Source organism: Mauremys mutica, chromosome 12 (genome assembly GCF_020497125.1).
Source record: "Mauremys mutica isolate MM-2020 ecotype Southern chromosome 12, ASM2049712v1, whole genome shotgun sequence".
NCBI lineage: Eukaryota > Metazoa > Chordata > Testudines > Geoemydidae > Mauremys > Mauremys mutica.
The window spans coordinates 81,770,984-81,795,341 of NC_059083.1; the positions used below are offsets into that span (position 1 = coordinate 81,770,984).

Consider the following 24,358-nt stretch of genomic DNA (forward strand, 5'->3'; position numbering starts at 1 on the left):
CCCCTGGAGACACTGCTTCCCAGAGCATGCCTGGGCTGAGATCTCCTGGGCACCTCTGCAAGGAAGTGGGGCTGGAGTGTGGCCTGAGATAGGCAGCCCAAAACCTCTCTGCTGCAGCCTGGCATCTTCCATCACTGGCTGCTATTTCAGAGGAGTGAGAGGAGAGACTCCCCTTCTCCCGGAGAGAGTGGAGAGCCCGACTGGGTGGGAAGTGGGGATGTGCTGGGCTGCTGGGCTGCTGGAAGTCTGGCTGTGCTTGTCACCTCTAACTGCCTCACTGCAGCAGATTGAGGGGGCCCATTTACACTGGTACTAAGCACATAGAGCAGCTCTTGGACAGCAGCTTTGGAACTGCAAAGCAGCACTTGTGTCTCCTGAAGGCCACTGTTTGCCCCGAGTTAATGCTGTGCCTTGGCCTTCCTGCTGCTGCCCCAGCAGATGCTGCAGTGGTGGCAGGTCACAGTCCCGCAGCCCATGGCCAGGCTATGTCGGTACCCATCATATTGTGTATCTGGACTGCCCTCAGGCTGACCCAGTCCCCCGGGGAGTTGCCTGCCCGTCTGCTGTTTCCTGAACACTGTGGCCTCAGGTCTGGTTGTGGGGGGGTCCTAGCAGGCGCAGCCTCAGCTGGCTTCTTCCTTGGGAGGCTTGTCTGGGAAATGAGATTTTACCCATCACTGCACTTCCCACAGGAGAACAAGCAGCTTTCAATTATTCATCTTCAAACACACTGTCTGAGAGCCCAGCAAATCCAAGCCCCAGCTCTCGGGATGATGGTCACGGACTGGAGATTTTTCTTCACCCCTGTTCCAGAGGTCTCCGGTGACCAGCTTACTGGTGAAACTGGGCACAACCCGGGGGAGGTGTCTGGGAGCTCAGAGAAGCAGGAAGGAGTTTGGAGGAGCAAGGTGAGAATGGGCTGGATCAGGAGGTCAGTGGGAGCTTTGAGATTTCAGTGACACAGCAGCTCGAGGGGCTCAACAGCCAAGTCCCTTGTGTAAGGCCCTGCAGAGTAGGGGATTATCTTGTCTCCACTGGGAATTACAGTTTCTGGCAAACACACTTTGCCCACGTGGCTTCCCTGCGCTGAGTCCAAACCGGACAGTCTCTACGTAAAGGAATAAATGGACACAAATGAGACATCAAGAATTATAACATTCAAAAACCAGTCGGAGAACACTTCAATCTCCTTGGTCACTCGATTACAGACCTAAAAGTCACAATATTACAACAAAAAAACTTCAAAAACAGACTCCAACGAGAGACTGCTGAATTGGAATTAATTTGCAAACTGGACACCATTAAATTAGGCTTGAATAAAGACTGGGAGTGTATGGGTCATTACACAAAGTAAAACTATTTCCACATGTTTATCTCCCCCCCCCCACACACACACTGTTCCTCACACCTTCTTGTCAACTGCTGCAAATGGACCATTTTGATTACCACTACAAAAAGTTTTTTCCATCTCCTGCTGGGAATAGCTCCCCTTAACTGATCACTCTCGTTAGAGTGTGTATGGTAACACCCATTGTTTCATGTTCTCTGTGTATAGATAGATCTTCCTACTGTATTTTCCACTCCATGCAGCCGATGAAGGGGGCTGTAGCCCACGAACACTTATGCTCAAATAAACGTGTTAGTCTCTAAGGTGCCACAAGGGCTCCTGTTCTTTCTGCGAATACAGACTAACCCGGCTGCTACTCTGAAACCTGACTTTGTCATGTTACTGGCGGGCTGTGCTGGGGAGGGGGAGGATGGTGAATGTGTCTAGCTGGGTTAGAGCTTTCCCGAGGGAGGGGTTTTATCCTAAGAGGGCTAATGGAAGTCAGCCCCAGCCTAATGAGCTGTGTTCCTCCATGAATCTGATTCATTGAGGCAGGAATTACCATAATTGATTATCCTGCTGTGCGGCTGAAAGCCCTGTTTGCTAACAGAAGTGCCTGGGAATCACTTCCATTCCTCTAGCGCAACAGGGGAGCCCTCCGCATGTTCCATATAGGGCGTATGCACAATCGCATCATCCGTGGGGTGGGGCCAGAGTGGATCTAAGTAGTCATCCCTGGGGCAGCACGTAGTCCTGGAGCGATCCCAGTGTGAGCAAGCACAGTGCTTCAGTCCTTGGCTCTGCATGTGTCACTCACTGGCTAGTGTCCTGTGGCACCCTCGGTACCCAACTCATAGAGAATGGGAGTCTCCTGTAGTCACTGGCTAGTGAACCTGGATCCTTTCTCAAGCCATGCTTTCTGCTCTGCAGGTCGCCGGTTCAGTCCTGGATGTTGAGCAAGATGGCAGCTGTCAGGCGCGCACCCACCTGAATCCATTTCCTTTCTCCTCTGGCCTCCTCTCCCTGCTCACAGCCCTTCCCCTCTCTGTAGCTTGAAGTACTATGTGGCTGATCTTGTGATTGTATTGCAAGTCTCACAATGTAGGTGTTCTTCTCAAAGCTCCTGCTTCTGGATTCAGGTGTTTATGTGAGAACCTCAGCTTTAGTTTTCTAGCAAGCTGCAAAATGTGACCCCTAAGGGCTCAAAAGCCAGAAGGCACAGAAAGACCTCACCTTTTTTATTTTTAAAATCTCATGATTGGGGGGGGATGGAACTGAGGGGCATTGGCAGAGCTATGTTGGGACCCAGCCAGTGTAGAGGCTGTGGGTGCTGTGGGTCTGGGCTGAGGGGCATTGGCAGCACTGTGTTGGGACCAATACAGACCAGTAGAGTACTGGGAGTGCTGTGGGTCTGGGCTGAGGGGCATTGGCAGCGCTGCAGAATGGCTACATTCTGTACTTATATACCCATGAAGCAGCAAGCCATACAACTCCTCCCCTCTGGAGCATGTTCTGTCCCCACTTTTCTTATGCAGTCAAAAAAGTGAACAGAATGTTAGGAATCATTAAGAAAAGGATAGATAATAAGACAGAAAATATCTTATTGACGCTATATAAATCCATGGTACACCCACATCTTGAATACTGCGTGCAGATGTGATCTCCCCATCTCAAAAAAGATATATTGGAATTGGAAAAAGTTCAGAAAAGGGCAACAAAAATGATTAGGGGTATGGAACAGCTTCCATATGAGGAAAGATTAATAAGACTGGGGCTTTTCAGCTTGGAAAAGAGACATAAGAACATAAGAAAGGCCGTACCGGGTCAGACCAAAGGTCCATCTAGCCCAGTATCTGTCTACCGACAGTGGCCAATGCCAGGTGCCCCAGAGGGAGTGAACCTAACAGGCACTGATCAAGTGATCTCTCTCCTGCCATCCATCTCCATCCTCTGACGAACAGAGGCTAGGGACACCATTCTTACCCATTCTGGCTTATAGCCATTTATGGACTTAGCCACCATGAATTTATCCAGTCCCCTTTTAAACATTGTTATAGTCCTAGCCTTCACAACCTCCTCAGGTAAGGAGTTCCACAAGTTGACTGTGCGCTGCGTGAAGAAGAACTTCCTTTTATTTGTTTTAAACCTGCTGCCTATTAATTTCATTTGGTGACCCCTAGTTCTTGTATTATGGGAATAAGTAAATAACTTTTCCTTATCCACTTTCTCAACATCACTCATGATTTTATATACACCTCTATCATATCCCCCCCTTAGTCTCCTCTTTTCCAAGCTGAAGAGTCCTAGCCTCTTTAATCTTTCCTCGTATGGGACCCTCTCTAAACCCCTAATCATTTTAGTTGCCCTTTTCTGAACCTTTTCTAGTGCTAGAATATCTTTTTTGAGGTGAGGAGACCACATCTGTACACAGTATTCGAGATGTGGGCGTACCATGGATTTATATAAGGGCAATAATATATTCTCAGTCTTATTCTCTATCCCCTTTTTAATGATTCCTAACATCCTGTTTGCTTTTTTGACCGCCTCTGCACACTGCGTGGACATCTTCAGAGACTAAGGGGGATAGGATAGACTGGTGTGGAGAAAGTAAATAAGGAAGTGTTATTTACTCTTTCTCATAGCACAAGAACTAGGGGTCACTACATGAAATTAGCAGGCAGCAGGTTTAAAACAAGCAAAAGGAAGTATTTCTTCACATAATGCACAGTCAACCTGTGGAACTCCTTGCTAGAAGATTCTGTGAAGGCCAAGACTATAACAGGGTTCATAAAGTACTAGATAAGTTCATTAAGGATTGCTCCATCCATGGCTATTAGCCAGGATGGGCAGGGATGGTGTCCCTAACCTCTGTTTGCCAGAAGCTGGGAATGGGTGACAGGGGATGGATCACTTGGTGATTCCCTGTTCTGTTCATTCCCTCTGGGACACCTGGCATTGGCCACTGTCGGCAGGCAGGATACTGGCTAATGGACCATTGGTCTGACCCAGTCTGGCTATTCTTAAACACATCTTAACTTTTAAACCAGCAGATAGTACTGTACAGAACTAGTATGGGGAGAGACGGGGCTGCGGGGAGAGACTGAAGTGCACTTGCAGAGCTATGGGAAGGCCAGAATAGAGCATGGTAGGTGCAGGTGCTGCAAGTCAGGCTTGAGGTGTATTGGTAGCATAGACTGGGGGCCCTGGACTCGCAGACCAGGCTGGAAGTGACAAATGGGAGACATGCAGCACCAATCTGCATCACATCTGGCTCCACATAGTCCTTTCAGCCCCTCACTGCTGTGAATGCGAAAATCCACCAAAAACTAGACTGAGAAGATGCTGCTTCTGATAGTGAAATACACGACATGGAATGTGCCCGTATAGCATGGACTTCAGCCGGCCCAGGAATGAAGCTGAGCAGTCTGACTGCTGGTTCCTTGGTGTTCTTTAGAAAGAACTAAAATGTCTCGTTCACCCTTTATTTGAAACGTGGAGAGCAGCAAGCTTTTAACCAGGGCAGGTTTCCCGGAACTCCTAGGGAGATAATACTATGTATTCAAAAATTTTGCCAGTCAATGAGAAAATGGCATTGACTGTAAGCAAGTTAGCGATAATGATCATTGATTTTAATTCTTCTTCTTCTTTCTTTCTTTTCTTAGAGAGTCCAGTGTGAGCACCACAGGGGAAACTTGGCTGAATAAAAGGTACAAAGACACTTTCCTTTTCTGAATAGACATTGAGAGATAAGAATGTTTTTGTGTCTCAGGCTACATCTGGGGTCCCCATTTGCTTCTCTGTGCGGCATGTGCCAGTGCACTCTGATCGCCAGGCCAGTTGTGTTGGGCTGATACCAGCTGCTGTGTCTGTGCTTCACTGGCACAATCCACCCTGTTGCTCCACAGGTTATGGGTTAAGCAGCTGGATCACACGTGTGGACTGGGGATCTGCCAGCTGGGGAAAGCAAGGTGGATGGCCTGCTCGGTTCCCTTCTGTCTGTCCCTGCTGCTGGATGTAGACAAGTAGCTTTTCATGGCTCCAACCAGTGGCAGGAAGCTGAGACTTTCTAGAATGGTGCATGCCAGTGCAGGGAGCTAACTGGGGGATGGGTCTCTGGAGAGGAGGCTTGGCTGCTGGCATGGGTTAGGGATGTTGTGCCCATGAGTTGCTTTATGCGTGCTGACATTGCTGACTCTTTGTGCTGTATACAGCTATCAAGAATGAGCTGTGCAGGGATTTGTTTAGAGTGCTGGAGAAGTGGGGATATCGTATATCTTCATCAAGCTCAGCGCTGGGGCAACTTCTGCTTTTCAGGGAGGCCCCTGCTTTGTGTACCCAGTGGTATGTAACCTATCACTTAAATCGGCCTCTGTACTAGGTGAGGGCGGATAGCTAATGTGATGCTAATTTTTAAAAAAGGCTCCAGAGGTGATCCTGGCAATTACAGGCCAGTAAGCTAACTTCAGTACCAGACAAACTGGTTGAAACTATAGAATTATCAGACACATAGATGAATACAATTTGGGTTCAACATAAAGAGTCAACGTCACTTTTGTACAGGGTAATTATACCTCACCAATCTATTATAATTCTTTGAATGGGTCAACAAGCATGTGGACAAGGGTGATCCAGTGAATATAATGTACTATTGGGTTATCCGGGAGAGGGGGCGGGCGGAAGCCCGCCCCATGCTAACGGATCCCCCCCAGCCTAAGGGGAGGATCCACAGGGCCACGGAAACCCACTAAGTGCGGGGGACAACTAATAAAAGAACAGGGACAGGAGTGAGGTCAAAGGGTCATAAGGAGGGAGCCTGATGGGGACACCGAGCAGAGAACCCCGGACAGCGCCCACTGCTCCTCGAAGGCGTCAAGGGAGCCAGCGGACGCCGCCCAGAGGAACTCCGCCCGGAGACGTGAGCGGACGAGGGACCGGAAACAAGCCCCACAGTCGCAGGAGTCTCCGTCGGCCAACCTCCTCTCCCTGGTCGCGTGGATGGCCTTTTTAGCCAGGGCGAGGAGGAGGTTGACCAAGAGGTCCCGCGACTTTGTGGGGCCACGGATAGGGAGTGCAAGGATAAGGAGGTGAGGGGAAAAGTGAATATAATGTACCTGGAATTTCAGAAAGCCTTTGACAAGGTCCCTCAGCAAAGGCTCTTAAGCAAAGTAGGCAGTCATGGGATAAGAGGGAAGGTCCTCTCATGGATCAGTAACTGGTTACAAGGCAGGAAACAAAAGGTAGGAATAAATGGTCAGTTTTCAGAATGGAGAGAAGTAGCTAGTGGTGTCCCCAAGGATCTGCGCTGGGACCAGTGCTGTCAACATATTCATAAATGATCTAGAAAAAGGGGTAACAGTGAGGTGGCAAAGTCTGCAGATGATACAAAATTACTCAAGATAGTTAAGTCCAAAGCAGACTCACTGCAAGAGTTACAAAAGGATCTCACTAAACTGTAAACTTGCATCCGACGAAGTGGGTCTTCACCCACGAAAGCTCGTGCTCCAAAACTTCCGTGAGTCTATAAGGTGCCACAGGACTCTTTGCTGCTATCACTAAACTGGGTGACTGGGCAACAAAATGGCAGATGAAGTTCAGTGTTGCTAAATGCAAAGCAATGAATATTGGCAAACATAATCCCAACTATATATACAAAACGGTGGGGTCTAAATTAGCTGTTACCACTCAAGAGAGAGATCTGGGAGTCACCGTGGAGAGTTCTCTAGAAACATCCACTCAATGAGCAGCAGCAGACAACGAAGCGAACAGAATGTTGGGAATCATTAAGAAAGGGACAGATAATAAGACAGAAAATATCACATTGTCTCTATATAAATCCATGGTACGTCCACATCTTGAAAACCACGTGCAGATGTGATCGCCCCCTCTCAAAATAGATATATTGGAATTGGAAAGGTTTGGAGAAGGGCAACAAAAATGATCAGTGGTCTGGAACAGCTTCCATAGAAGGAGAAATTTAAAAAATGGAGACTTGTTCAATTTGGAAAAGAGGCCACTAAGGGGGGATATACTAGAGCGCTATAAAATCATGACTGGTGTGGAGAACGTGAATAAGGAAGTGTTGTTTATCCCTTCACGTAGCACAAGAACCAGGGGTCACCTGATGAAATTAATAGGCACCAGGTTTAAAACAACCATAAGAAAGTACTTCTTCATACAACACACAGTCAACCTATGGAACTGTTGCCAGGGGATGCTTTGAAGGCCAAAAGTATAACCGGCTTCAAAAAAAGAAATGTGAGGCAACGAGAGCAGACGTTGGCTCCAGTGACAGGCACAATTTCTAATAAAGGCAGGGCTGGAAGAAGGGCTTAGCAGTGCTGACAGGCAAGGTCCAGGCACCGGCTCATTAACATCCGGACGGGCAGCCCGAAAGAGGTCATGCCCCTTATATACCCCCAACCAGGCAGAGCACCCGGACCTCCCCACACGTCAGCCTCTCCAGCCCATTCTTTGCTCAGACACATGTCAGTGACAGTGTTGTGAAGTAGACGCCTGCCCCATGGGAAGAATGTTCTCACCCCAAGTGGTGTCACATGCATCAGAGGCAAACACCGTTTGGCCGTCCTGGCCTGGGGCAGGTGCAGGTCTGAGCCAGTGACCTGGCTCCCACTCCTGTTCCCAGTCCCCTGAGCAATCATTCCCCACGCTGCCCTGCAAGGATAGTTCCCAAATCTGCTCAGAGCCTGATGCAATAAGGAGCTCCAGCACAAAGAACAGGAGTATTTGTGGCACCTTAGAGACTAACACATTTATTTCACAGTCACTCGGGGAATGGCTTCAGTGGCTGGACCTTTTGCAGAAGTGCATTTCTAAAAGAGCTCCCATGTGAAAGCCAACTTTCAGGTCTTGTAGGCTGGTGGCTAAAACCCACTAACCATGAGCGTGATTGTCCCGCCTCCTCCGATTTCCCGTACTGGGAAAATTCTTAGCCCAATTCAGCTGTGTCTATAAGTAACACTCATCTACGTTGATATAGTGCCCTTTGTACCAAGGGACCCTAAACTGTGCAAGCAGTATACTCAGCAATCTCTCCCCTCATCCCTCAAATGTAGCCATCTCTGGGGTGGAATGTACCAGCCATTTCTACAACAACAATCTTTCAAAACAACAAATGCAGCAGAGGGAATTGAGGGAAGGCAGGATGTTTGCTTGGGACTTTAGAGTCCACGACACTAGCAAAAATTGCCAGGAGATTTTTAGGGGCAAATTTTTAGAGTTGCCAAAAAAAAAAGCTTTAAAAAATGGAGTTGTGCACACACATCAGGTATTTAGATGCTTAGATGAAGGCTAGGACTATAACAGGGTTTAAAAGAGAACTGGATAAATCCATGGAGGTTAAGTCCATTAATGGCTATTAGCCAGGATGGGTAAGGAATGGTGTCCCTAGTCTCTGTTTGTCAAAGGGTGGAGATGAATGGCAGGAGAGAGATCACTTGATCATTACCTGTTAGGTTCACTCCCTCTGGGGCACCTGGCATTGGCCACTGTCGGCAGGCAGGACACTGGGCTGGATGGACCTTTGGTTTGACTCAGTACGGCCGTTCTTGTTCAGATATTTGCATATGCATATACCCAATTCCTGTCTGTCTATGCAGGCTAGTCCCACAAAGATAGGTATGCAATGTGGCATGCACCAGTGGGTCTCCTTTGTAGGCTACGTGGCTCTTAGTAAGTGCTGGTCTGGTCTCTGTCTCAGCCAGCTATTCAATCTTTTGCTGCTCAGTATCCCTCTAGGGCTATTCTGGGATACAGGTCCAGGACTGGCTCACATGTGAAGAGCACTACCTATTAAATTACCAAGGCCTCATCCTCAGGAGGTCTTGCATCCAAGCACAGGTCTAGCCCATACCTGCTGAGATGTGCTAGGTTCTCAGCACAAGGCATCTGGCCTGTTTCTTCCTGTAGAGAAGTCAGGATGCTGGGTTAGGCAGATTGCCATTGATTCCACGGCTCCGTAATGCCCTGCCTCGAACAGAGGGAGCAGCAGGAGAGCCCGGGCCAGGCAAGGCACAAACTGAGTTGGGAACAGCAAGGTAAACATTGTCAAACAGGAACTAACAGTGGTTTTGTGGTCAAGTTTATTATGGTGATTTGTGTCAAAGGGTCCCAAAGTGATGTAGAGTCATATCCAGGGATCCCTTCTAATGCTCACTGAGAGCCAGCTACCTCCCTGTTCAACATCACACAGCTTAGACAGGAAGGGAGGAGGCAAATCCCTGCTGGTAATGCTGGCCATGGAATAGCTAGAAGAGAAAAACACCCAGCCAAACAGTGACCTGCCTGTATCTTAGCCTCTTCTCCCCAGCAGGACAGCACAAAATCTCCCTCTCCCGCACGGGCTCCCCTTTCTGCCCTGGGGAGTCTTGTTAAGGGGAGAGAGGTTTATATCTAGGCTGTCCTATGGCCTCCTCAATTTGTGTGGGGGGGGGGGGGAGCAGCAGTTGGACTCGCTCCCTGAGGCGAGGGGTGGGGCTGTGCTCGCAGGGAGTGGGGGAGGCCTTGGACACCAAGGTAGGACTGAGTGAAAGCCTGGGTTCTCTTCCCGGCCTGCCGCGGTGATCACCCTCTCCTGGTGCTGAATTATTAAGCGTGTTGTTTTCTTTTATTGCTGTGCTGGAGGAGAACTGCCTCACACCAGCTCTGCTTTGAATGTGATTATGTGCTGAGGGGGCTGTCAGCGCCAGCCGGGCCCCACAGAACTATCTTCCAGCCCTCACACGCCTTCGCCTTCCCTTGCTCTTATTTATTTGCTTGCTCCTGTGTGTGGCTCAGCTCTCCGCGGCAGAGCGGGTCCCTCGGAGGACGGGAGATTTAGTGTCTGACAGAGCTGCTGCACCCGTCGCCTTGGCTGGAGACTGCCCAGGGCCTGCTCCGTGCAGGGACGGTTTATCTTACCCTGAGGATTCTGCTTCTTTCCTCTGCGGGACGGCGCGTGAGCCGTAGCAGGGATTTGTCCTCCTCCGGAGAAACGGGGCAGCAGCAGGGCTCAGGCAGGCATGTGGTAACTCCCCCGAGCCTCTCATTGGGGCAGCGGGGCATTCCTGGGGATCCAGGCCCATCGCTGGCTTGGAGGGGAGTTGCAGCCATGGTCGGGGGGCAGAGCAGCACGCAGGAGCTGTAGAAGCACAGCATGGGATGATTATTTTCTTGTAATAGCCCCTTGGCAGCAGAGCTAGAATGTCGTGATTCTGCCCTTCCCTACAAGAGCCCTGTGCAATATGAAAAGCTAACACAGAGAGACCTTGTCAAGTCCCCAGTGCAGCTGGATGCTCCCAGTCGTCCTGTCGCTCAGCCCGTCAGAATGTCCCTAGAGCCATCCCGAAGGAGAACCGATGCGCTTCCACCTGATCCTCTGGCCAGAGCCAGCCCATTCCTTTGCCACTGCATGCCCCCAGCCTAACCAGTGCCTGTCCCTCACAAGCTGCTAGCCATTGCCTGGACTTAGAACTGGCTGAGAGACAGGGCTGGGCTGCCCACAGCACACGCCCGGGGCAGGTGAATGAGCGACTGGGGCGCAGTGACGGAGTCCGAGCGGCAGGTCTAACCTGGGCTCACAGCACACGCCCGGGGCAGGTGAATGAGCGAGCGGGTGCAGTGACGGAGTCCGAGCGGCAGGGCTAACCGGGGCTCACAGCACACGCCCGGGGCAGGTGAATGAGCGATTGGGGTGCAGTGACGGAGTCCGAGCGGCAGGGCTAACCGGGGCTCACAGCACACGCCCGGGGCAGGTGAATGACCAAGCGGGTGCAGTGACGGAGTCCGAGCGGCAGGGCTAACCGGGGCTCACAGCACACGCCCGGGGCAGGTGCATGAGCAATTGGGGCGCAGTGACGGAGTCCGAGCGGCAGGGCTAACCGGGGCTCACAGCACACGCCCGGGGCAGGTGAATGAGCGATTGGGGTGCAGTGACGGAGTCCGAGCGGCAGGGCTAACCGGGGCTCGGAGCACGCGCGCGGGGCAGGTGAATGAGCGATTGGGGTGCAGTGACGGAGTCCGAGCGGCAGGGCTAACCTGGGCTCACAGCACACGCCCGGGGCAGGTGAATGAGCGATTGGGGTGCAGTGACGGAGTCCGAGCGGCAGGGCTAACCGGGGCTCACAGCACACGCCCGGGGCAGGTGAATGACCGAGCGGGTGCAGTGACGGAGTCCGAGCGGCAGGGCTAACCTGGGCTCACAGCACACGCCCGGGGCAGGTGCATGAGCAATTGGGGCGCAGTGACGGAGTCCGAGCGGCAGGGCTAACCGGGGCTCACAGCACACGCCCGGGGCAGGTGAATGAGCGATTGGGGTGCAGTGACGGAGTCCGAGCGGCAGGGCTAACCTGGGCTCACAGCACACGCCCGGGGCAGGTGAATGAGCGATTGGGGTGCAGTGACGGAGTCCGAGCGGCAGGGCTAACCTGGGCTCACAGCACACGCCTGGGGCAGGTGAATGAGCGATTGGGGTGCAGTGACGGAGTCCGAGCGGCAGGGCTCACAGCACACGCCCGGGGCAGGTGAATGAGCGATTGGGGCGCAGTGACGGAGTCCGAGCGGCAGGGCTAACCAGGGCTCACAGCACACGCCCGGAGCAGGTGAATGAGCGAGCGGGTGCAGTGACGGAGTCCGAGCGGCAGGGCTAACCGGGGCTCACAGCACACGCCCGGGGCAGGTGAATGAGCGATTGGGGTGCAGTGACGGAGTCCGAGCGGCAGGGCTAACCGGGGCTCACAGCACACGCCCGGGGCAGGTGAATGACCAAGCGGGTGCAGTGACGGAGTCCGAGCGGCAGGGCTAACCGGGGCTCACAGCACACGCCCGGGGCAGGTGCATGAGCAATTGGGGCGCAGTGACGGAGTCCGAGCGGCAGGGCTAACCGGGGCTCACAGCACACGCCCGGGGCAGGTGAATGAGCGATTGGGGTGCAGTGACGGAGTCCGAGCGGCAGGGCTAACCTGGGCTCACAGCACACGCCCGGGGCAGGTGAATGAGCGATTGGGGTGCAGTGACGGAGTCCGAGCGGCAGGGCTAACCGGGGCTCACAGCACACGCCCAGGGCAGGTGCATGAGCAATTGGGGTGCAGTGACGGAGTCCGAGCGGCAGGGCTAACCGGGGCTCACAGCACACGCCCGGGGCAGGTGAATGAGCGAGCGGGTGCAGTGACGGAGTCCGAGCGGCAGGGCTAACCTGGGCTCACAGCACACGCCCAGGGCAGGTGAATGAGCGACTGGGGCGCAGTGACGGAGTCCGAGCGGCAGGGCTAACCTGGGCTCACAGCACATGCCCGGGGCAGGTGAATGAGCGATTGGGGCGCAGTGACGGAGTCCGAGCGGCAGGGCTAACCGGGGCTCACAGCACATGCCCGGGGCAGGTGCATGCTTTGCCTGGGTTCCCAGCTCTGCCTTGTACTCTGTGGCTGTGGGCAGCCCTTTGAACTCAGCCCCCCTTGGTTCGCCCCGAGGCGTTCTGGCTGTTTAAGATCCCAGAGTAAAGCATTGTTCAAGGGTTGCCCCTTCCCTTCGTTAGGCTCACTAATCTCAGATGCGCCCAGCCTCCGGGATCAGGCTCTACCAAGGCTGTTCCTGCTTTTTCTTCCTGCTTCCCGCCCCACGTCCGTCTGATCTAGTGTAGGTTGTAAGCGCTTCGGGACAAGAACTTGCTCACTGTCTGCAGCGCCCAGCACAAGGGGGCCTCGAGGTGCTACCCTAAGCCAGACAATAATAGTCGTTCCAAGAACTTTTACTCCCTAAGAAGCCTTGGAGGAAGGGGCTTGTGCAGAAGTGACTGAGGCCATAGCCATGGGAATGAGAGGGCCGAGGGCTCCTGGAATGACCTCTCTCCCTTGGCCAGGGGTGGGGCAGCCTCTAGTCCATCCTGGCCCCTGAGAAGCCATGAGCCGGGCCTAGCTCAGGCTCTCAGCCATGGATGCTGGCTGAGCCTGACCCAGGAACAGGAGAGGAAAAGGAAAGGAAAACGCACTCCTGCCAGGGAGCAAGCGCAGTCGGAGCTGGCTGGCACCTCGCAGGTTAATTGTGAGAGCAGCCGATTCCCTTATTGACAGGGTAGCTTGAAAAATGCTGAGGCAGGACATCCGTTACACAGAGTGTCAGAGCAGGAGCCCACACTCCCAGCTCTGCCGTGCACGCGTTCACTCTCCCCGCCACACGTCCCCCTCCCTTCCCCGGCAGCCCATCCAGCCCCCCACAACAAACCTGGCAACTTGGCCCCCAGTCCTTCAGCCTGGCTCCTCGCGCTGCACTCCCAGCCTGAGTCCAGCAGCCCCTGCACTCCCAGCCAGCTGTACGCTACCTCCGCAGGAGGAGCAGGTCCAGCCTCGCTCGCTTTTCCTCTCTTCCTTTTTCTCCTAAGGACACCCAAGAGGATTTCTTTTTGGTCCCTCCCCCTGTTTTTAATATCGAATCAGCTCCCCTCACCCCCACCCTTCCTCGCACTGTGACTCGTGCTGGGGAGCTGGGGGCTCGCTCCTTGCCCTGCCCAAGTTGGAATCCTTTCTGCGACCCTCGCACCACGAGCAGCTGAGCGCCAGCGCGATGGACACTGATGGCCAGCTCTGACGTGCATGGCGGCCTGTGGCGAGTGACCGCGCTGTGCCGGCGAGGGATCCGAGCCGATAGGGCACTGCTGCCAAGCCACCCGCCAGCACCGGGGACAGAGAGACTGCGAGGGAGCACAGTGCGGGGCGCCTCAGCCAGCTGCGCGGGGAGCGGAAGGGGAACCCCACACCCTCTCATTGCGCTGCTAGGCCAGCTCACCCGATTGCTCCTCTCTGGTGCTGCGCATCCCCGCTGCCGACATGATGATGTATTTCTGGGTAGGTACCAAACACAGGATTTTCCCCTTTCTTTACTGGGGGCTGGGGACTGGTTTGTTTTACACTGTGCTTGCTTCCAGCTTCTGGAGCTCTGCTGCCTGCCAGGGAGATGCTTTCTTCTTCCAGCAGGGATCTCTCTGCTTCCTGGCTTCCATACAGCCAGAGGGGATCAGGTGTTTGCCTGCTGGAGACAGGCCCCCAGGAGCAAGGAGATGAGAGCTGTCTTCCCCCTCCCAGAAAGGGCAACTTGAGCAGGGCAGAGCTTCCTGGTTTGAATTCAACTAGTGAAAAGCATGCTGACCCCTCCCTACTCCCTGCTAGGGAAGCTTTCTGGACAAATCCTGACCCAAAGTTCTGCCTCTTCCTGCATCTGCCCCCTCTGAGCCCCAGGCTCACCGGGAGCTTTCTCTAGCACAGCCCTGGGGACTCTTAGACTCAGCAGAGAGCTCTCTGCAGATCACCAGGTAACAGGCCAGAGGAGCAGGAGGTCCTGCTCAGAGGCATATTCCCTCCACTAGGAAATCTTTCTGCACCTGATCCACCCAATCTCCCCTCACATCACTCTCTGGAAGAGGAGTGGAGGACAGTTAACAGAAGCAGCAAATCTTTGGCTGCTCAAGAGAAGTTGCTTTGTTGTTTGCTTTGCTTTGCTCAGAAGAGGCTTGTGCTGTGGGTGAAATGCCAGAAGCACTTACCCGGGGTGGAACCCTAGAGAACGTGGCCCAAGGTGAGAGTGTCTTGGAGAAAGGGGCATCTGCTACCGCTCGTTTGGCCTGGTGCTGGGAAATTCCTCTTTCGTCTGTACCCAGCACATCTGAGTTTCCCATGCTCCTTTCAAACAGCTCAGCTTAACTGGCAGCAAGTCCTGCTGGACATAAGAAAAGAGGCCTCTCAGTTATGAGTCCGTGGTATTCAGGCAGCAGCCCAGCGAGCAGCTGCAGGGACGTGGACAAGGCCTTGTCCTCAATGCCTTGGACAAGAGACTTGAAATGTAGCTTGTCCAATAGAGCACAAAGGAGGGGCATGTGAACAGTGGGAGCAGGTATTGAAAGGGCATGTGAACTGACCTGTAAGCACCTTCACTGGGAGCTTCCAAGGCCAGACAGCCAGAGGTTAAAGCCAGGCAGTCTGGCCACATTCAGGAGAGAATGAAGTGACAAGATGAAGAAGCAAATGGGCTTGAGACAAAAGCAGCAGACAGCATTCTTGTGGTCTGCCAAGGCCGCCCTTCTCCAGGAGTGCCATGCACTTACCTGGGGGGGGTGGGCAGTGATGAGCTGCCAAAATCTTAACAACGGGTTCCCTAGAAAAAGTTCTGATTTAAGGGATGTGCGACAGCATGTATTTTTTGTACCAATAGGGTTACCATACGTCCATATTTTCCCAGGAGGTGATTAAGAACCGAAAAGCCTGCCATGTCCAGGAAAATACAGATGTATTTTAACCCTACCTAAAGTTCTTTTTTAAAAAGATGGGGCTGAACTAGAAATGAGCTCCGTTTCACATGTGTGGGTGGTGATCAGGGACAGTCTCAATTTTTGGGTCTTTTTCTTATATAGGCTCCTATTACCCCTCACCCCCGTCCCGATTTTTCACACTTGCTGTCTGGTCACTCTAGGGTGTGCACGTGTGGGTCCCAGCTGCTCCCTGCCCCCCCCTCATTAAAGCAGGTGTGCAGGGTTACTGCCCTGGGAACTGCAGGGCACCAGTGGATGTGGGGCTGGCTGCAGATAGGGGCGTGGGGCAGGGCTAGCTGGAGGCAGGGAGTGACACGGGCTGGCTGTGGGCAGGTGATGCAGACGGGCGGGCTGCGGGTGGCTGTGGGCAGGGGGTGGCTGCGGGCGGCTGTGGGCAGAGGCTGGCTGCGGGCAGAGGGTGGCTGTGGCAAGGGCTGGCTGCGGGCAGAGGGTGGCTGGGGGCAGGGGCTGGCTGGGGGCAGGGGCTGGCTGGGGGCAGGGGCTGGCTGCGGGTGGCTGTGGGCAGGGGGTGGGGCAGGGGGCGGCTGGGGGCAGGGGGCGGCTGGGGGTGGCTGGGGGCAGGGGGTGGGGCAGGGGCTGGCTGGGGGCAGGGGGTGGCTGGGGGTGGCTGTGGGCAGGGGGTGGCTGCGGGCGGCTGTGGGCAGAGGCTGGCTGCGGGCAGAGGGTGGCTGTGGCAAGGGCTGGCTGCGGGCAGAGGGTGGCTGGGGGCAGGGGCTGGCTGCGGGTGGCTGTGGGCAGGGGGTGGGGCAGGGGCTGGCTGGGGGCAGGGGGTGGCTGGGGTTAGGGGCTGGCTGGGGGCAGGGGCTGGCTGCGGGTGGCTGTGGGCAGGGGGTGGGGCAGGGGCTGGCTGGGGGCAGGGGGTGGCTGGGGTTAGGGGCTGGCTGGGGGCAGGGGCTGGCTGCGGGTGGCTGTGGGCAGGGGGTGGGGCAGGGGGCGGCTGGGGGCAGGGGGTGGCTGGGGGCGGCTGGGGGTGGCTGTGGGCAGGGGCTGGCTGGGGGCAGGGGGTGGCTGGGGGTGGCTGGGGGCAGGGGGTGGCTGGGGGCAGGGGGTGGCTGTGGGCAGGGGGTGGGGCCGGGGGTGGCTGGGGGCAGGGGGTGGCTGGGGGTGGCTGTGGGCAGGGGGTGGGGCAGGGGCTGGCTGGGGGCTGGGGGTGGCTGTGGGCAGGGGGTGGGGCCGGGGGTGGCTGGGGGCAGGGGGGGGCAGGGGGGGGCTGCAGGCAGGGAAGGCGGGGGAGGGGCGCAGACACTCACACGGGGGGGGGGGCTGGGAGCGGCTGGGAGCAGCTGGGGATTCACCAGGCAGCAGCAGCAGGAGCCCCAGGGCCAGAGGTCCAAAGAGCAGGAGCAGCAACAGGGCCAGGAGGCAGCCCACATGGCTCTCGCAGCACAGCGCAGCGCCCCCCGGCGGCCGGGAGGAGGAATTACAGGCTTCCCAGGCAGAGCCCATCAAAGCTTCCCTCGCAGGGAAGCTAGTTAACAAGCGGTTCTAAAACCGCTTCTAAATTTAACAACGGGTTCGCGCGAACTGGTGTGAACCGGCTCCAGCTCACCCCTGGGGGTGGGGCCTCTGGGAGCACAGCGGGGTGGCACCTGGCTTTTTACACTGCCTTCTCCCTCTTTCAGGGCAGGTCCACACTACGGCCTAAGTCAATCTAACTTACATCGCTCAAGGGTGTGAAAAAACTGCCCCCCGAGCAATGCACATTTTGCATTGTCCACAATAGTGCTATGTTGGCAGGAGACACTCTCCCACTGACACAGCTTCCACTTCTCGCCAAGGTGGAACAATTATGCCAACAGGAGAGCGCTGTCCCGTCGACATAGCGCGTCTTCACCAGACGTGCTACAGCAGCATGCAGCTGCGCCTATGTAGCACTGTAGTGTAGACTTGCCCTGAGTCTGCCTCTCAGATTTCCCATGAGATAGGGCTGTCAGGGGGCGGAGGGCAGGGGGTTCTTGGCTCTCTGGGCATAACCTCCTGCTTATTTCACATGGTATAATAGGCTGTGGTTAGTGCTTCCTTCCCACCCCCACTCCCCACCTTACTATCTTGAGAAGCGCCAGCATCCCAGCCCGAGGGCTCTGCAAAGGGTATTTAGCTCTCTGAGTCCCCAGCACAGCCAAGGTCCCCAGTTCACTGCTCTGCATAGTGGTGGCATTGGAAACAGGCTCACTGGCCATGCTCCAGGTGCTGTCACCCTCTGTGCCCATCCTGATCTCCCTGGGCTGCAGTGAGCCATGGCACCTGTTCTCCAGGATGATTTAAGCCATTTTAAGTAGTAGGCGGCAAATTCTTTTAATCTCATTTCAAGCTGAATGGGGGGGGTCTGCACATCAAGCTGAGGGTGAGTCCCAGCTCGAGGAGACGTATTCACACAAACTCGACGAAAACAAAATGTAGGTCCAGTGGCGCAAGGAGCAGGACAGCCAGCCACCCTGGGGCCTAGGCTCTTTGGCAGCTACGTCCTCAGGGCGGCTGCCTCTCCCAAAAAAGTGCTGCCATGGCTGCATCCTTGCTTTGGCCCATCAGTTCCATTAGAGCTAGCACAGAGATGTCTCCTGGAGCTGGGACTCACCCCAGCTCAAAGGCAGGCATGCCCTCGTGGGCTGCCACTCAATGCAGACTCTCATGTTACTGGGCTCAGGTGCTGTTTAGGGAGAGAGAGTAAGGAAAATGCGAAGACATGATTTAAATAATATAACAGAGAGGAGAGAAGAAAACAAGGACAGCGAGAGACTGTGACACATGGCACAGCAAGGGGGAGATGGGAGAATAGATACAAATGGTCTCCTTGAGTGTGCAGGGCAGCACCTGTGTAACTGAGCAGAACCTGCTCCAGAGAACGCTACTCTAGAAGCCCTGTCTTAGCAGTCTCACCAGTTATTGCCCTGCCTCTGAGTCCGTCTTCCTGGGGAAGCTTAGAGAGGCGGTTCCGGCAAAGATAACTGGTCCTATGTGGACTCCTTGGAAGTCCTTGCCTCTTTCAGTTTGGGTCTGGTGCAGTGACTCTGCTACTCTTGTTGGTTGATGTTCTGCTGCTAATACTGGGCCGTGGCCTGGTGTCCAAGCAGCCTCCAAGGTTGTTAATCCCCTGCAGTCCTGTTGGAACGATTCTGTTTGTTTGTCTGGGAGGGAGCAGAAGGGAAGGTTTGACGCAACTGCTCATCTGCATGGTTCTGTTTTGCCAACCCTCCTGTTGAACATGCATGTGATGTCACTGGAGAAATTGCCAAGTGTTGTCATCCATCTGTGAAAGATACCCAGCTCTGTGTCTCAGTAGAGCTGTATGGAGGGGCATCTTGGTGGGTTTTGTGCCAAGCCACAGTAGCTGCCTGGCTGAGATCAAGCTGTCTGATGCCAGGCTGAATAACATGGAGGTGATGCTAGTGGACTGGGGGAGCATATGACTGGGTAGTTCCTGCCTCTGTTTTTGATGGCACTTACTCATCCTTTGTCTAAGCAGTTGGGGATGCCTCTGGAATCATGGCTGGGCCTGGAATCACAAGTGGCATCAGTGGCCAGGAATGCCGTTTTCACCTGCTCCTAGCCAGATGTTTTTGACCATTTCTTTTTGATCTGGGTCTCACCAAGTAATCCAGATTGGCTGAATGCAGTCCTTGTGATCTCCTCCAGGGTGGTTTTCTTAGATCTTCCAGCAGCCCTCTATGCTATTGGCTGTGCGTTGCTGTGGTGGGGCTGTCGCAGGGGTTTCTCATGAGTGGGTCCATTCCTTTCTTTCTAAGAGAGCCCAGAGCACTCAGCCCTGCTCATTGGCCCCAAAAATCTTACAGGCGGCTCCACAGAGCCCTGTTCTCCAGCTCAAAGTACGTATGGGGCTACTCGGTTAATTAAGTATGGGCTGCAGTGTCTTCATATGTGGAGGAAACCCAGCTCACTGCATGTCTCCACCTCTCCTGAGCTGGTTGGGGCAGTGGCACGACTTACTTGGTGTCTAACAGGTTGGGGTCTGACTGAGGGCTAGCTGGGTTCAATCCAGACAAGACTGAGGGCAGGTCTACACTAAGGGCGGGGGTCGAACTAGGGTACGCAGGTTCAGCTACGTGAATAGCGTAGCTGAACTCGAAGTACCCTAGTTCGAACTACTTACCCATCCACATGCCGCGGGATCGAAGTCCGTGGCTCCAAGGTCGACTCCGCCACCGCCTTTTGCAGTGGTGGAGTACCGGAGTCGACCGCGGCGCTTCCGGAGTTCGAACTATCGCGTCTAGATCAGACGCGATAGTTCGAACTCCGAGAAGTCGAACTCACCGCGTTGACCCGGACGGTAAGTGTAGACTAGCCCTGAGATGCTGCAGGGAAGGTTCTGTCTGTGCCGGAGGCAGGTGAATGTCTGCCATTTGCTGTATGGGATGCAGCCCAAGACCTGCTCCTGGATGCTGAGGTAGCAGCAATGGCCAATGCAGCTTTTTATCATCTGCACTCAGTGAGGAGATTACAGCCTTTTCATGAAGAGGTGGCATTACGGTAATGCTGTGTACTGAGTTACAGTCATTGTAGAAAGGTGCAGTGTGCCAGATCCCGTCTCCAGCGGGGTTTCCCAACATCTCCCATCTCTCCCCCATAATCTGCACTGGCTACCAGCCCAGTCCAGGGGAAGTTGAAGGGTTAACTTGAGAAAGAGCAGCAGTGAAGGGCAGCAGCAGCAGCACGGGGGCCACTGGAATACATACCCAGAGTCATGGGCGGTGGCGTTAGCCGTGGCTTCACTGCGGTTGTTACCAGAGCTAGCTCTGAGCTCTTGTACCACTGTATGTCCAGGCATGCTGCAGTCATGCCCTTAGAAAGTGCCTCTTTCCTTACATGTTTCTGTCCCATGTGAGACTCCTGAGCTATCAGGCTCTGGTTTCAGTGCCCGGGGTGTTCCCAGTGTGGGGTCCCCTGGCCTGGTTAGTGTTTTGGGGAGTGACTCTGATAAACGAGGATCATGTCGTTCCTGTACCCAGGTAGTAGAGCTCATTTTTATATGTCTGAAAGTAAATACATAAAACCACAGAATTCCCTTTCCTGATAGCCACAGTGCTGAGCTGTCCCCAGGCTTCTGCAAGGCTGCGCTGGGGTGTAAACCCAATTACCCATTAGTGTAACAGTGCCACAGACGCAGTCTGGACCTAAACCAGTCCGACCAGTGTTTGTGCCCTTTTCCCCCTGGCAGAATACAGCAGCTAAACCTGCCCGTGTCCAGAGCCAGGCAGCTCTGGGGCTCTCCCCACTGCCTTGCTGTAGCGCTCTGGGGCTCTCCTGAGTGGCTAATGAAGGGGTGCCCATCTCTGCTCCGCACTCTGGCACAGGGTAAGCGTTCAACAGACATTTGTGGTGTTTTCCAGTGACTGTTTTGCTTTCAGAGCCCCAGAAAGAAAAAAGAACAAGAGTCCTTGTGGCACCTTAGAGACTAACACATTTATTTGAGCATAAGCTTTCGTGGGCTACAGCCCACTTCATCGGATGCTGTAGCCCACGAAAGCTTTTGCTCCGATAAATGTGTTAGTCTCTAAGGTGCCACAAGGACTCCTGTTCTTTTTGCAGATACAGACTAACACGGCTGCTACTCTGAAACCAGAAAGAAATGAGACCCACAGCCCCTCAATGGGGCAGGCCGGCGGGGGGCTCACTCCATTTGGAAGCACAGTCTGTAGATTGGGATTCCCCACTCCCAGCCTGCTGCAGGCTTCCAGAATTATGGAGAGGGCACTAGGGCAGCTGAAGGGAGGAGGTGGAGGAAAGGCGCTTGGGAGAGAGGGGCTAGTGTGAATTTGGCTTTCTCAGGGAAGCAGCTTTTGGTCTGAAGGTGCTTTGCTGTCTGAAGTCTTTGTGCAGCCCCTTTCGGAGAGCCCAGGAGCCCCTTTCTGTCAGGACAGGACTCGAGGGTTCCCAGCGTTCAGCTAGTGTCTCTGCTCCAAATGCCTGACACTCGATCAAGGCCAGGAGGCCTCAGCTGGGATGGGAAGTTCCTGAGTGCGGCTGTCCGAGGAGGGACACTGCATTTGGAGAATGTGTTTCTGAAGGGGAAGCTGTGCGCTAGCTGGGTTGGGGTAAAGGGGCCTTGATTAAGGATGAGATTTGGTGCTGCTAGGGGAGCAAACCGCATGGATACAGGGCAGGGCTGCAGTGGGTGTCTGTGCAGCAACCCCAGGTAGAGTTTTGCAGAGCCCTGTGTGCAGCCCCAGGGCTGTGGAGCCGGGCTCAGGGAGTAGCGCTTTGGCTCTCGTGACTCCTAACCCGCAAGTCTAACCACGAAACAGTTCTTTCTGTCCTAGCACAGCACAGGCAGCTCTCTGTGGGGAGAGGTGGGCCTCGGCTCCAAGGAGGGAGGATTGGTCTCCCCAGGCTGTGCAGAAGGAGGGCTCAGCTCCCAAGGGCAATGAGGTAATAGCTTGAGTGTCGTCCCCAGCCTGGGCACGGCAGGAGTTTCTCAGTCTCCGCTGTGGAGGGAAGCGTAGGGGTTTGGTTTCCTCCTGCGGCTGGCATTGTGGTCACTGTTGGCAGCGCTGCAGGGAAATTCTGCAGTGGCAGCTACCAGCGGGCAGCTCAGTAATTGACACACAACAGGCTGGGATGCCAAAGCAAAACGTCTTCAAATTAGCCGTGATTGCAGGAGAAATAAAGAGCGTGGGGGGCGAATGAAAGGAAGGCTTCTATAAAGATTATGATTTTTAAAGTTTGCCCTGGAGTCCTAGAAGCTCTTTAAACGCTAATCTCCTGTCTGTGCATTTAAAACACCTTATAATGAGGATTTAGTGTCGCCTTTTGGAGCACCTCCTGCCTTGTGTTTCCACGCGCTCACATGCCACCTGTCTTCTGTCCTGATTGGCTTTCCTGCCTGGGCTCAGCCATGTGACTGGCATCATCTCACACACGCAGGGATGTGCCAGCCCCTTTTCACTCTCCTGCTGACTCAGCAGCCCTTTCCCCCATCCTGGCTTTTGGGTAATAACTGAGTCTCATGCAAAAACACTCAGGCCTAAAATTTCCAAAATTGCACCTGATTTTGGGAACCTTCTTTTCTTGGAGCCCAAGTTGAGAGCCCAGAGGCCTGTTTTTCAGAGAGGCCGAGCACTCTCAGCACTCCAGCAGGGGAGAGTTGTGGAGGCTCAGTGTTTCTGAAAACTGGCTGTAAGGGCCAACTTCTCCCTTACCCTGTCCCTCGGGTCATCATTCACCCAGTGCAAAGTGTGTGGAGTGGATGGAAAATGCCACCGTTCTGGTTCAGTGGCACTTTACCTCCCTTGGGGCTGATGTCAATGAAGTTCACAGGGTGCATGGCCGTAGAGGAAGGCCAATGGTGGCTTGCCCAGAACCAGGAGAATTATCTGCCCTAAAGTCTGAAAAAGAATCAGTCCAGAAACTCCCCAGAAAAACTCAAATCAGGTGTTTATTGCCATCGACTTTTTTCATGTTCTTTTCTTTGTGACACTTTTTTGTTTGTGTCACCACTTTCATACAAACTCCCAAATCCTCAGCGCAGGGAGAGAGCAGTGATGCCTTCAGCTGAGCTTTGGGATGGTGATGAAAAGCTGCCAGGGGAGAGAGGGACAGGGAGCTGCAGACGAGAAAGCTCTGGTGCTGAGTGTAGGGAGATTGTGAGGAGATGCAGAGAGGGGGCCACCACTAGACTAGGGGAAGGAAGTGGCATAGAGTGCAGTATGGACAGCTCCACCTCCCCTGGGAGCCCATCTCCGGGTCAGAGAGAGCGCAGACTCCATGGCCCGTGCACTCTGCTCAGACTGCCAGTTGTGACAGTGGGTTTGCAATGTGGGCACCAGGTGACTCTCGAGGTTTGGCCGCTGCCCAGCAGGGATGGGTTTGAACAGACAGCCAAGGAGTGACACATTCCATAGTCCGGTCCCAACCCCCTGAGCACTCCATTCTGCCATTTGCTGTCTGACCTCTTCACCAAACGCCCCCCATCAGCAGAGAAGGGTTTACTAGAACTAGTTACCAGATTGTCGCTCTGCGGGAGGTTTCCGGTAGTGCTGATCCCCAGATGGGATCTGCCTGTGGGAGAGCCAGTGCTGCGTGGGAGGAGAGGTGAGCACAGTGCAGCAGCTTTTTCAGGGGAGAAAACATGCCTGGGTGATGCTGGTGTATGGCGGTGTCAAGCCGACCCCTTTACTAAGCCCCACAAGCTCCAGAGCCCCTTCCCATCTTCTCCCCTGGGGTGGTTGTCAGGCATAATACTGAAACCAAGGGCTGGTGTTGTTGAGGCACTTTGGATTTCCTTAAGCTGCCCGGGAAGGGCCTGCTTATGCCTCTGGCAGACAGGAAGGCACTGTGCACTGCTGAGGTGCTTCATTATCTGCATGCTTAGCTCCGTGGCGAAGGGCTGCTGGGGGAAGGAGAGAGTGACCAGCACATTCACACCCCCTGTTGGGCCATCAGAAAGATGCTCTGAACTTTCTCACCATCTGTGGCTTCTGCAATGACATTTCATCGGTGGTGTCTTGGCTTTTCCCAGTAGGAAATACTGCAGAGCAGTGGCTCTCAACCTTCCAGACAGCTGTACCCCTTTCAGGTGTCTGATTTGTCTTGCAAACCCCCAAGTTACACCTGACTTAAAAACTACTTGCTTGCAAAATCAGACATCAGAATACAGACGTGTCCCAGCGCACTATTACTGACAAATTGCTGACTTTCTCCTTTGTACCATATAGTTATAAAATAAATCAATTGGAACATAAATATTGCACTTACATTTCAGTGTA

At 54.3% G+C, this 24,358-nt stretch overlaps 2 protein-coding genes across 37 annotated transcripts in view; one reads left to right on the forward strand and one right to left on the reverse strand.

Annotated features, from left to right (window-relative positions):
* RBFOX3 (RNA binding fox-1 homolog 3) overlaps positions 1–24,358 on the forward strand; it is a 352,384-nt gene that overhangs the window by 245,065 nt on the left and 82,961 nt on the right. For 10 of the 34 annotated variants that reach the window (XM_044981525.1, XM_044981527.1, XM_044981533.1 and 7 more), the window contains 2 exons: positions 4,990–5,034; positions 13,698–14,160. The exons of 10 other annotated variants lie outside the window; for them this stretch is intronic. In XM_044981525.1, coding sequence (XP_044837460.1) covers positions 14,143–14,160 — 18 coding nt within the window. In that variant the 5' untranslated portion in view covers positions 4,990–5,034; positions 13,698–14,142. Of the gene's footprint in view, positions 1–2,455; positions 2,475–4,989; positions 5,035–11,309; positions 11,777–11,844; positions 14,161–24,358 lie in introns of those variants that run through there. 14 more of the 34 variants (XM_044981536.1, XM_044981544.1, XM_044981537.1 and 11 more) reach the window with 5 other exon arrangements.
* Positions 345–15,002, reverse strand: LOC123345007. Of its 3 annotated transcripts, none has more exons than XM_044981552.1 (5): positions 14,856–15,002; positions 14,102–14,341; positions 13,541–13,692; positions 10,244–10,463; positions 345–1,108 (listed from the first exon to the last, which is right to left on the reverse strand). In XM_044981552.1, the coding sequence occupies exons 1-5, from the start codon at positions 14,912–14,914 to the stop codon at positions 1,042–1,044; spliced, it is 738 nt and encodes a 245-aa protein (XP_044837487.1). In that variant the 5' UTR covers positions 14,915–15,002; the 3' UTR covers positions 345–1,041. The 3 variants fall into 3 exon arrangements, with proteins under 3 accessions (XP_044837487.1, XP_044837486.1, XP_044837488.1); XM_044981551.1 differs by having other exon boundaries at positions 14,102–14,344; XM_044981553.1 differs by lacking the exon at positions 13,541–13,692 and having other exon boundaries at positions 14,102–14,344.

Excerpts from the sequence above, each read along its gene's own strand:
- LOC123345007 (XM_044981551.1), bottom strand. The coding sequence starts at position 14,914 with ATGCCCCTTTCTCCAAGACACTCTCACCTTGGGCCACGTTCTCTAGGG. Across the intron at positions 14,345-14,855 it reads TCTCTAGGGTTCCACCCCGG|CAGGCAAACACCTGATCCCC; the intron begins GTAAGTGCTTCT and ends GCCTGTCTCCAG. Across the intron at positions 10,464-13,540 it reads ACTGGGGGCCAAGTTGCCAG|CTCCTGCGTGCTGCTCTGCC; the intron begins GTTTGTTGTGGG and ends GTGCTTCTACAG.